Genomic DNA, 13,071 nt, shown 5'->3' with positions numbered 1-13,071 from the left:
TAAAACTTATCTGCCAAGGATCATTTTTAGCATTAAATGAAATATTGTATTTTAAAAATCTAGCAGAGTAAACCTAGCACGTGAGTGAGCTCAGCAATGCCCTAGTTCTCTATCTCTTTACCTACCAGATAGGAAAATATGCTACAAAATAACTATTATTTAAGAGGACAATAAAGAAACAGAAATATGAATAGAGATTAAAGCAAATAAAAACAAACTTGGAAAGCTCGGAAATTATACAAAATAATATCTAATGAATTTTAAAATGTAACAATTAATGAAGGATTTATTTAATTAATAATGCCAAAAGGAGACATATAATCACAGTTTGCAATATATATCCAAATGAATGCCAGTTAAAAAGCTAAGCAGAAAATAAAAATCAAATATAGGAAGATTAACATAAAATAAGATACTTGTGACTTTGAAGGTTAAAAGTTACAAAATAATTTGCAAGTGAAAATATTTAGCTATAACTTTAAATTTTTATTTAACTAAATAATATGTAACTAAAAAGTAAAGCATCAAACAAGGAAATATTTGTGTCATACTTAGGAAAATAATAAATGTCAATATTTACAGATGCTATGATTTTATAACCCACTTAGTCACTTAGAGATATTAAAAGTGATCATATAATATGAATAAAATTAGGATAAAAGTATAAACTTAGGTCAACCTTCTACATAACTCCAACACCAAAGTAGAAAATAATTTTAGGAATAATATTGAATCCTCAATAGTAGCAACAAGGAAAAGATATAAAATATATAATCATTTTTTGAAAAAGTATGGTTGCAAATCAGTAGTATGAATATGATGACCACTAAAACACTTCATTGAGAGAGTTTAGGTCTGAATAAATGAGTTACAATGCTTTGTTTTTGGATGGCCCATCTCAGAATTGCAAGCATGTCAGTTTTTCAGAAGTATTTATAGATTTGATGCAGTCCCAGTCAAAACCCTTTGTCATTAAAAAAAATTGACAGATATAATCTTGGCAAAAGTTTTCTAAATCAACAAGCATCATAAAGGTTACAGTGAATCAGACATTCTGCTACATTGCCATTGGCATGGTGAATCAGTACTTCCCCTGTGAAGGAAAATTTGTCAGGGAAGAGTCGTCACGAGGCTTTAGATTATGCAGCCCATATATCCCTGAAATTATACTTCCAGGAGGAAATTCCAAGGATATCTTGTGAGTCATGAAGTGCAATGCTTATCACGGAGTTTTTCATACACCTGAAAATACACAGATGACCAAAAGGCAAGTTACCTAGTGAATGTGTTAAAGCATACAGTGAACATTAAGCAGTTTCTAGAATCATATTCTCAAAGAATGTTTAGAGACATTAGAAAGGACTCAGTACATAACATCACGTGAAAAAATATAGGATACAAAACTTTAAAGTGAAAAAATGTAGCGTACAAAGCTTTAAATCAGTCTGAGCCATGTGCACAGAAAAATAAAAGAAAAAAAGAAAATGTACAGCAGTCAATATGTTATTATTTTTAATTTTTTATTGTTTTGCTTGTTTATAACATTGTACAATGATAACATATTACTTTGTTATAAGTAGAAAAAGAAAATTTAAATTTTTTCCAATTAAAAAATCGTAAACAGTTGTCTCATGAGAGAGAAAATAAATTAGCAAACACATAAAATATTTCAACAAAGTGAAGCAAAGTAAAATAATGGTGTATAATTATAGAGTTCATGACAAAAATCTTAAAAATATCTAGACATGTACATATATGTACCTAAAGTACTGTTGTGAAAATGGTCTACTCAGAAAATGCATTGAAATTAGGAACTTTGTATTTTATTATATCTTATTTCCTGGAGTCTGGGTGGAGAATCTGCCCATCAAGTTAGTCTTGTTTTTCTAAGCAAATAGGTGTGATCTTGATGAATTCATATTGATTAAATAAATCAAACACATACAAGTAAATAAAATATCATGCAATCGTTTTTCCTGTCAATGAGATGATTCACACAGCCCCCAATTCCAAGGGAGATCAAAGTGAGGAGCAATGCATTGTCATTGGGAGTATCAAGGGAAATTGGACACAGGAAGATTTATAAATGAGTATTATGTTTTACTTCATGCAACTGCTTCAAAACAGACTCTGAGAGAGCATTTTTGCATGAATTCAGAATCCTATAGGTATAAAACATACCTGATATAGGTTAAACAGTGCTTGAATTAAAGCAAATAGTAAAATCTAGGAGTTGTGGTTTTAGTCCATGAAGCTGACAAATATGAAGCTGTAGAGAAAATTTTAAAGATGAAATTAAGTCTAGCAATTTTATTATTATCTTCACAGAGAAACATTTTAATGAAGTTAAATAATGCAGTGAAATACTTCAAATGTTAAAATGTAAAGGTATCAAGCACTGTGCAGTGAAGGGCTCTGTTATGAGATCAGTGTTTTTCTTGCTTCATTTTGATGCTTCTGTTACAGACACACCCTGAGGAGCCTGTTCTTCAGCCATGCATATAATCTTTTACCTTTAGTTTTTCTGATTAAACAAATTCATATGCTATGAAGGCAATTTTCTAACTTCTAGCATTGTAAATAGTTAATTTGAAAAATCCAACATTTAGGGATTGAGCAATAGAATCACAACCACTAAACAGAAGAAAATACTTTAGAATTTAAAACCTCACTCTATTTCAAACTATCTGAAAATATTATAAGGGTTGTGAAGATAGGAATTGTGTCTCGAACTTTCGGTGTTATTGCAGCACCTAGCATTATGTTTAGCATGTACTTAGAGTTAAATGTTTAGGGATAGAAAATTACGTTTTGGTTTATGTATAGTGCAAAACACTTCTGAGGATAATACCACTGCTAAGAATATATTTGAAGTTTAATGTAATTTGGTGAATGTTTAAGAAAACAACTCAAGACTGCCTATGTAGCAGTGATCAGAAAAGATTAAAAAATATCCCTTGGACTATCCTTCATTACATATTCATGATGATAATATTCATTTATTTAAAATGATATTTAATGACAAATTATGTCTGGGAAGTTTGATGAACAAATCCCAGGCAATGGCTTACTTCTGTCCTTTTATTTGTATATCTTGATAAATGAGACATGAATTTTTAAAATCTTGCTTCAGATATTTCTAATTACTTAATGCTGATAGCTAAGAAGATAACTTCTACTAATGAAGGTAATTAATAAAGCATTCTAATTAAGAAAACTTGAAATAGCTAGATTAAGGAAAAGGGTAAAGCCACTGGCTCAAACTTCGAAAAAATATGGGTAAAATCTTAAGACATTTTCCTTGTGTTAAAACAGGTATGTTTTCTGAAGCCATATAATTTATGCTTTTTTAGGTCCTATTGACATTAGGTCCTCCAATAATTCCTTCCTCAAAGTCAGACATTAATGAACCATAAAAACTCGTTTTTTAGTTTTTTGGTTTGTTTTTTGTTTTTGAGACAGAGTCTCACTCTGTCACCCAGGCTGGAGTGCAGTGGTGTGATCTCAGCTCACTGCAACCTCCACCTCCCGGGTTCAAACAATTCTCTGTGTCAGCCTCCCAAGTAGCTGGGACTACAGGCATGTGCCCAGCTAATTTTTGTATTTTTAGTAGAGACGGATTTCACCATGTTGGCCAGGATGTTCTTGATCTCTAGACCTCATGATCTGCCTGCGTCGGCCTCCCAAAGTGCTGGGATTACAAGGGTGAGCTACCGCTCCTGGTCTTTAGTATTTATATTTATAAATCATGGCTATATCTTTATTTTTCAATTTACCTAAGAAGATATATGGGAAACGAAATCACATATTTGCAGCTATGTTTCTTTCCTTCTTTCTTTTTCTTCTATTTTTTTCACTCTGAGTTCCTCAGTTGCCATTTCTTTAAAAATATGAGATGTTTTTCCTGCTTTGATGAGAGATTTTTCTCTGACAGTATTGGTGGTGGAGGTCTATAGCAACATTCAAAGAGGACGTGGATAAGGAGAGGTATTCTTTATTTCACCAACTGATGAGCGATTTCTCAGATATTCAGCCAAATTGACCCCTGTTTCCTCAACTCACGAGTTATTCTTTTCTCTGACCTTTTCAGTTAGTAGTCAACAGTACTAGCTGTGATGCACTTCTGTTGGCTTCCTAATTCAGGGCAAGCTGTCCTCACTGAGCCAGGGAAGGGCTCTGGGTGCACAATTGCTGAAAGGATGCCAGTGCACATGGATGCCATTTGTCTCTACTGCATTCCCCATCTTGAATATACTTTCTGAAACCCTTAGTCAAATTTAGCACCATTCATGATCAGGGCAACAAAACCACATGTGGAATTCCTAATATGAAATTTGTGATTTTTCAAATAAATCCTGGATTAATAACTACCTATACATGATTAATAAAGAGAATGCTAACGAATAATGAAAGCACACAGGCAGGAAGCATTTTTAAACTCTGTGACTAAATAGTTTCAAGCATTTTAGCAACATTTGTCTATATACCAGTAAATGGAGTGCTAATTATAAATCATTCTTATTTATGCATTAAAGCAGTTATTAAATATATGCAGTATTAGAATTTCATTCTTGGAAAGGTTTCTGTTTGTTTTTCCACCAATTTATATTGTTCTCCTTTACATTTTGCCAAAGCCATTCATATCTCTATATATTTTTAATAGGCAGAATTGGAAAAGTATAAAGTTTTCAGATGTGAGGAATTGCCATATGAAATTATGATGTAAATATTTGTACCATCTTAGCTCTACAGTCAAACAAAATCCGGATTTGAGTCTCACCTGTACCACCTACTAGTTGAATAAACTCCAGTAAGTTACATAATCTCCTTCGGCTTCAGTTCCCTATCAGTAAAATGATTATGGTTAACTCCTGGGATCATAGCCAGAGGTAAAGAAATCATAAGTGTCCAAAATTATTGGCAGCTTCTATCATAACCATCATCCCATCTGCACAAAATCAGTTCTTGCTTGTATGGGTGTGCTACCATGAAAATGTACTGTTTTCAGATGCCGTGTCCGCAGCAGGACGAAGGCAGCATTGCTTGCACACATCCACTCTTCAGTTGCTGCAGGAGGTAGAAACGCCTGCCAGCTGCAGAGGAGGATTCTAAGCAACAGAAGAGAACGGTCTTTGGTGAATGGAGTGGCACCCATGCACCCTGTCCTGTAGACCTGCATTCATGGGCAACTGCACTCTCCCTCAGCTACAGTAAGAGCCCTCATAACTAGAACAGAGCTGTAAATTTGCTGACTAAAGGAAAGCAAGAAAGGAAATTTAAATAGCTGCTACCAGCATGCCGGAGCACATTAAATAGGCAATTTATGTATTAGGTCAAAGTGAAGCACATTTCTTTTAAAAAACAGATTTCTGGAAGAAATTGGCACCGGACGCATAAGCATTCTAATAAAAAGATATTCTTCTCAAAAAATTATGGGATAAAATTATTCTATTGTTTGACCTTTCCCCTTAAACAGTGATTTAGTATGTTCAAACCTGAATAAAAATTGCATTAGAAGCTAGCTCAGTTTTTCTCACACAGCGATTTTCATTTCTGAAGCTGGCACCTGTAATAAATGAGAAATATGTTGAAGGGGCCTGTGTACTCGAAGAGCTGTAATGGGCACTCAGTTCCTCATAAGCTGGACTTCTTCACAGACAGAAAAGTATTTGACTGTTGCTACTTTTACTGTTTGAGGATTTCTATTTTTAAGTTTGTTGTTATGACCCTCACTCATACTCACTTTTACAAAACAAGGATTCTGGAGTCAGACCACGCAGTCACAGTGGGGTGGCGGGTGGGAGTAGAAAATGTTTTCTTTCTTTTTCCTTGCTCCTTTTGATTCCATTAGATACCCAAACAAGAAGAGAAAGAAAAGAAAAGCCGATCAGGAATCATGCCTAACTCTGCAGAACAATGCCCTGAAAATACTGATGGTACCCCATATCTAAGCCAACTAAACTTGTATTTACATAGGAAATTAATCCATCAGAAAATATTCAAAGCCAAGAGAAAGTGCATATTTGGAGAACTGGTCAAATGTACATGGAATAAGTTGTTTATTTCATTTTCTTCACTCAGCACTTTGAATTAAATACCCACATCCCCTTCCGGGATCTTTCTTAGAGCCCAGAAGTCTGGTTCTCATCCCCCACCTGCCACTAACTAATGATAGTACTCTGATCCATCAATGTAACCTTTCCTGGGCCCAGACTACCAAATTGGAATAAAAAGCTTGGAAAAGAGGTTTTTGAAAAGAAGAAGGAATGCTAGAATAATAGTGGAGCCAGGTATTAAATGAATATTTAAATAAATTCAGAGGAACCTTTGTAAGCTGTAAAAGTCTATGCTATAAAAAGTTCAAAATATTGTTATATCATAAGAAATTATTGCAAAGAACAAACAAGCTTTACGCTTTATTAATGCATAGAAAAACCAAGAGGCTGGTAATGTTTTCATATTCAGTATTTATCAGTTCAGAGTTGGGGAAAAGTTAAGTTTTATATCAAGTATGAAGTATGTTATATGCAAACTATGTTATATGTGGTGCATTTCCTCTGAAAAGATGAGTATACATTCAAATGACAGCTGCGCATCTCAATTTAACAAATGTGAGGTATTGGAGCAAGGTTGCTTGCCCCAGGGGGTTTCAGAGAGCGGTAGATTTCTGCTCTGTGCTGATGGACCACACTGCTGCTTCTTCATTTCTGTGTCTTTGCATCGCTCCCTGCTAGGATGAGTTATTTCACATTGCTGGGTTACATATTCCTGATCTGCATATTTGTCACACAGGGTTGTTGTGAGGATTAACCAATATGATGGAGGCACAGTGCCTACTGCATGTTGCCTGGCACCTAGCAGGTCCCCAACAGTTTCAGCCGTTTTGGAGGGTAAGGTGTGGGCACGCGGAGAGATGTAGCACCGTTCAGCCTGCCCACTGTCTCCCAGCCTGGTGACTGCAGACGCAGGAAAAAAATGGTAGCACAGACGGAGGTCTAAACTGAAAAGGAAGGTGCTGAAAGGCAGCCACGCACTTCTACCTGGCGGACATATGAGAGGGGCATGGAAGGGCAAGAGGCATGAGAACAGGAGCTGGTGGCACTCAGGCAGTGACGCAGAAGCAGACCCTGACCTCTCCAGGCAGTGGCCCTCTCTGGCTGGCAACAGGCAGTCCACTTGAGGGGAGCAGCCCCACACCGTTTCCGCCGGACTGCTGAGGCTGCCAAGGTCTCAACTACTATGCTTTGATTGTTTTTAATTTTACTTCCTTTTGGTAATGAAATATATGGAATTTCTGTTATTCTCTGAAATCATAACCATAGGGAAGTTAATACCTGGAAGGTTTTTTCCATGTTTCTCCACGGTGGGGATTTCGTTTGTCACACTCTCTTGAGAAATGCTTGCCTGCTGCATCTCAGGAGAGGCAAGGCCCACACCACTCTTGCATGAGGAAGAGAAAAGGATGAGAAATGGAAGCCAAAGTTTCTGCCCTGCTTAGACTTCTAAGACTTCTCAGACTCTTCCGTTTACAAAATGAAGAAAACACCTCCTCCGCCTTACAAAGATGGGGGAATTACACTTGCGAGAGCACTATGAAAATCTTTAAGCATAGAAACAAAGCAAATGAAAGGCATCATGATTAAACAGATGTCGAAGGACATTATGAAATGGCAGTCTGTGTCCAAGAGAAACCTCTAGGTCCTATTAGGCCTACCTTCATCTAAGCCTACTGCCTGTAAATTTTCTTCACATAATTTAGATAATAGCATCTTCCTTTCTTCTTCACAGAGCATTTTATGTTGGGGGTAAAGTTTGAAAACTCTCAAGGCCTTGCTTTACACATTGAAAGTAATTTTTAAAATTGCAAAAAATTTTACTCCTTGCTTTTAATGAGCTAATAGCATAATCAGTGAGGTAAGACAAATATGATTAATTACACACAACATAGGCCTGGTAAAGAACCTAGCAAAAGAAAATACTGCTGAAGTTCAGAGGAGAGAGAGATTACAACTAGCTACTAGGAACAGACAAATGGACAGGCAATTATCTGAGGGCAATAGTTGCTTAAACGTGTGACTGTATTAAGGGGATAACAGATTACCCTGCTTGGCCTCAGCAGAGAACAAAAGAAATCAAATAAAACAAAACAGGCAATCCTATCACAACACAATACCTGGCATACTAATATGACGAGAATAAGACAATTCTACACAGTTATTATGCTCACTTTAGGAAACATGGGGAAATAGTATCTCATTTAAGATCTCAAAAGTGAGTGGCAGCAGAGGAAATCAGAACTCAGGGGTCCTGATGGCAACCCTGGCTCTGAGTATTTCACAAAAGTAAAGCATTTCTATCTGTAAAATGAGCACAGAGTGGCCGAAGTTTACTTGTTACATAAAAGTTAATATTTCCATACAATAAACCATAACATGTTTGATAAGAAGTAATGGCATTATGTAATTAGCATAAATCTGAATGAAAATGACTGTGATGATTATTTGTTAAAATTACACAGGACAAATTATAGCATTTTAGATTCTCAGATGTCACTTCTAAAAGTCTTTGGGCATACAAAGATAAAGAAGTACATATCTTTTCATTCAAGACATAAAAAACAGACAGGAGAGAAACACAGTCAGTGATTTGATGACAATACACATTTGCTTTAGAATTCACTATATAGGAAAAAATCTTTGTAATTTTCCTAGTGAAAATGAATTGCATTTAATTAAAAATATGCTAGTAAATGCATGCACCTAGAGTGGCTGAATGATTACAATCTGAAAACAAAAGTACCATGCTTCAATAGTTTATTACATGTCTGATGGAAGTTCAAAATTTTAGTAGGCTCAAAATATTCTTTACACTGCATCATTGGGTTTCTTTTTAGTTATAATACTCATGTAAGTTACGCTTTAACTTGCACATGCTGGATATAGTATGATAGGAAATCGTGGGTCAAAATGAAGCAGCTGTTTCCATAATATCTCACTGGGCTAATGGGATCGGGCATGTCCTATGAAGGGCTGATTAATTAAGAAAAGGGACGACATAAGTTATGGTGCAGTTTCAACAAATTTGAGCCAATCTGCAATGCCCATATTGAAAAGAAAACCATTATTTCACAAAATACATTTTAAATAGTGAATTATTTTACCAAGTTATATTTGTTTTCATCATTTTAAAACTTGTATTCAATACCAGACATACTTTGTGTGAAATCAAGGACCATTACCTATTTGGGGAAGCATTTAATAATTTATTTTTCTTTCTTTTTTTTTCATTAAATGAATCCTTGTCAAAGAGTTTCTCTTCAAAAGATAATGAGAATACGTGTTTAATTTTGGAAAGCTCTGATGTTATTGGTTCTACATAGATTGTGTACATTTTCCTTGTAAAATCTCTGTACTTAGAACTGCATGTGAACTGAGCTATCACAGTTGCATTTTTTGAAACTTGTCACCCAACTTGAATAGAGGACCATTCTGCAGAGCCCCACTACTAACCTCTGGGTCTTCCTCCAGTCACTAGGTTTCTGTGAGCAGATACTGTATACTGGTAAATACATAGCCCTCCTACCAGTAAGGCAAATCAATGACAACACTAAAGTAACCTAGCAGAAATGCAGTAATGTGAGTTTACTAAATGGCTACTTTGGAAGCCCCAAATATTTATTCTACATACAGTGACTTTTAGAGAAAAAGGGGTTCTGCCACAATTTTTATCATTGCCAATGTGGACACAAACATGATTTAGATGAAGTATTCAAAAGATTGCATTTCCCCACGCTTACCCCCTTCACACACATTTAATCTTTGTCCAGTTAAAGATGAAAGAAGGTAATGCTTTGATCCTCATCACATTTTTGTTCTTTACTAATAAAGGTATTCAATATGTCATCTGTAGCTAGAAGCTTATTGAATAAAACATATGAAGAAAAAAATGCAAAACTACAATTTCTTCCCTGAGATAATCTTGGAGCTCTTTCAGGAGTTTCCAATTCTTGATAGCACTAACTTTCTCCAAGATTTCGAGGATTAAAAAAAAACAAAACAAAACTCACTCTAAAAGTAAATGCCCAAATGCACCCACCCTAGAACAAGTTCCCCCCTCGTTGAGGAACCTGCTGTTCTCAGGTTGTGTCATATGCCCTGTGGATTTATGCTCATGCGGTAGGAAAAAAAAGGGATGTATTTTAAGGTACCATTATAGGAAGAACCAGATGACTTTAGGGAATGATCCTCAAGGAATTACTTGAGGGAAGAGTATCTGGATTTGCCCCTCTCAGTGTTCCCAGCCATGGGATGGCATTGTTTGAAAACAGACAAAACAAACACCACCAACTTCCTGGGACTGAAATCCTTTGTATGTGTTGTTGTTTGCAGTGCATGCCAAGACATTCATGAGCACCAGAGCCAAGCTGGCGAGCTAATTAAATATATATATGTATGTGTTTAAAACAGCCTAATAAGGAGCGTTGGAAATCTTCAAGATGAGCGAATATCTTATAACTTCTTCCGCAGGTGCGAGGATAGCTACAAGCCATGGACTTTCTGTCCTGCTTCTTGTTTGTGGCTTTGTGAAGGGTGCTTTGCTTTAATCTAAAGTGCTGACTTTTTTCCAATATCACTTTCTCTTCTTAAAGCAAAGAGCAAATCGCCTGTAAAATCTACGGAGCGGACAGCAAAGTTGACCCTAAACTCCAAGCACCACCCTGCACCCACTGTACTCTAATTCACTACACAAGGAGCGCCTGCTTCCGGAAGCATAAATGAAGAGGCTATCACATGCTTTGTTGGTCATATTTTCTTTGGCAAAACACTGATCTTTTATTTTAAGAGAATTAGTGTGAAGCGATAGAACGTTTTCTAATAGCAAGATCTATTTTTTTCCCTTTTCTTTCGGCGACTAAAATCATCTCACTGACTGCTCGAGGGTTGGCCTGAATGTCATCAGGATAGGGAATATTTACTATGGATATCACTGTTTTCCTACTAAAGGATCCAGTATCTTCAGGAAGCAAACAGAGATCGAAAGGCTACAGAACAGAAGCTATCATCAAACAAAACCCCCTTTTTAGGGCAGGAACAAAACTATCAACACTGCAAGTCAACAAGGAGGACATTACTTTGAATAAGGAATAACACGAGAGAATTTTTTTTTATTTTCCCCTTTTTTCTTGGATTTTTCTTCTTTTTCTTGATTACAGTTCTTGTTCAATGGTGGCAAGTGCTGGTTATGGCCAATCTCCGTCAATCCTAGGAGGTTTATAGAACTACATTTTGAGTGTTCTATATTTCAATGTATTTTAATTCATTTTGCAATTCCTGTATATGCAAACCTGACAAATTCTGTAAATTGCTTATAGTATATGTGCTATAACTTCAAAGTAGATGTACTGCGACCCTCATGCAAGCTAATTTTTATCATTATATATATAAGTATATACTTAAGAATATCTACATGTTGGGCCACTGACCAACTTTTTTTGGCCAAGTGTTTGTTTTTCGTTGATAATTCATACACTGCGTGAATTTTGTAATCCATTGTTTCACTTCCACAGGTTTGACAGCTGCAGATGGTCTCTGCTGTCCTCTGCTTCATTCTGGAAAGTGCATATTCAAAATTGTATCAGTCTCTGATCGATTAATTAATTTTGTTACGTCTGTGCTAAGTTGGAATTTGCTATGTTCCTTTATACATGGGATAAAGGTTTATTGAGGTTTGAGAGTCTCTTGACTCGGAAGAATGTACACTCTCTGGTTTTGACAGCTATTTCTGTATCACCATCATTATACTCTTGTCAAATAGAAATGTTACTTCTAGAAAACTTGCCTTGGAGGTGAATGTGGGGAAGGTGAAGCTCTCACCATAATTCCCAAAATTCATGTTAGAACATTTCTTGCTATGGCTAAAAATGCTGCTTCCTTTGGCCTTTATGAATTTCTGTACCTTTGTCATTCTGTTATTTGCTGCTAATTATATTTTAATGTATCCTAATTAAAAATTAAAATTTGGTTGTTGGCTAAATACAATATGCAAAAGATGACGGCAGGTCCCTGACTAAATAAGATTAATGTGTTCAGTTTTCACTGGTTAAGTGAATTATAATTTTAAATATTCCATTCTTATTTTTGGCTTTATGATAATTCAGACTATTTTATTTTGAACCTGTTTTCTACTCTGGCAAAGACAGATAGGCAGAACTATTAAAGTGTTCCATATACATTATGGAATAGATATAGCTTGAGAGATAAATGACCTAAGTTTTCCTTCCAGAGAGATTCTTCCATTTTCTCTCATTACAAAACCAGAAGATCAGCTATGTGAGGCCATCAGCTCCCAGCCTAAGGTCCTATAACCCGAAGCTTGAAGGCAATCAGTACCTCTGCTTTTCAAAGGTAAATGCATTCATTTTCTTTGATTCAGTTATAAGCAAGTATATATTTTCATAATATTCTTGACATTACCTGAGAAATAATATTTCATGCTAAATCTTTTACTGCCATTTTTCTCATTCATTTGGTTTATCATTTCAGTTTAATGAGAAAAATTAATAAAGGTTTTGATTGTGCTATTTTATTAATCTAGAAATGTATTTTCTTTCAAAGTTTAATACTTAAAAATGCATAAAATAATGGTAAGATAAATACCATCTATTAAGTTTATCTGGGCCTTAAAGATTGCATATATTAAAGCATAAGTATACTGTTTCAAATTCAGTCAAATTGGGAAAAATCTACATGTAATGTACTTTTACTCAAAATTTAGGTCATGAGATTGGTCATTTCTAAAGCAACAAAGACTTGTACCTGTATCAGCAATGTTTGCCATGCTCATAATCAAAGACATATGCTAGTTTGGAATGAGCTACTGGCTCATTGTATCAGTGTCCAAAATAATGAAGATTTATCTGTCACTGTGCCACCAAGAGTCCAACTCACTGGCCATTTTGAGAAAGAACATGGCACACTATTTGCTTCAAACTTAAAAAGTTAATATGGAACCTTAAAAACTGGAACAGAAACTAAAACAAATTAAGGAGATCTTTCAGAGATTTTAACCTTA

General features: G+C 35.5%; 1 protein-coding gene across 3 annotated transcripts in view; it reads left to right on the top strand.

Moving 5' to 3' along the window:
- The window catches only part of VSTM2A (V-set and transmembrane domain containing 2A), a 28,213-nt gene extending 15,620 nt beyond the window's left edge, over positions 1 to 12,593 (top strand). For 2 of the 3 annotated variants that reach the window (XM_011947517.1, XM_011947516.1), the window contains one exon: positions 10,649 to 12,593. In XM_011947517.1, the coding sequence (XP_011802907.1) occupies positions 10,649 to 10,737 (89 nt within the window). In that variant the 3' untranslated portion in view covers positions 10,738 to 12,593. Of the gene's footprint in view, positions 1 to 10,526 lie in introns of all 3 variants that reach the window. The other variant, XM_011947518.1, reaches the window with a different exon arrangement.
- Positions 12,594 to 13,071: the final 478 nt, after the last annotated feature.

This window comes from Colobus angolensis, unplaced genomic scaffold (assembly GCF_000951035.1).
Source record: "Colobus angolensis palliatus isolate OR3802 unplaced genomic scaffold, Cang.pa_1.0 Scaffold268, whole genome shotgun sequence".
Taxonomy (NCBI): domain Eukaryota; kingdom Metazoa; phylum Chordata; class Mammalia; order Primates; family Cercopithecidae; genus Colobus; species Colobus angolensis.
Note: the sequence above shows the minus strand (reverse complement) of the source record. Positions and strands in the feature narration are given on the sequence as shown.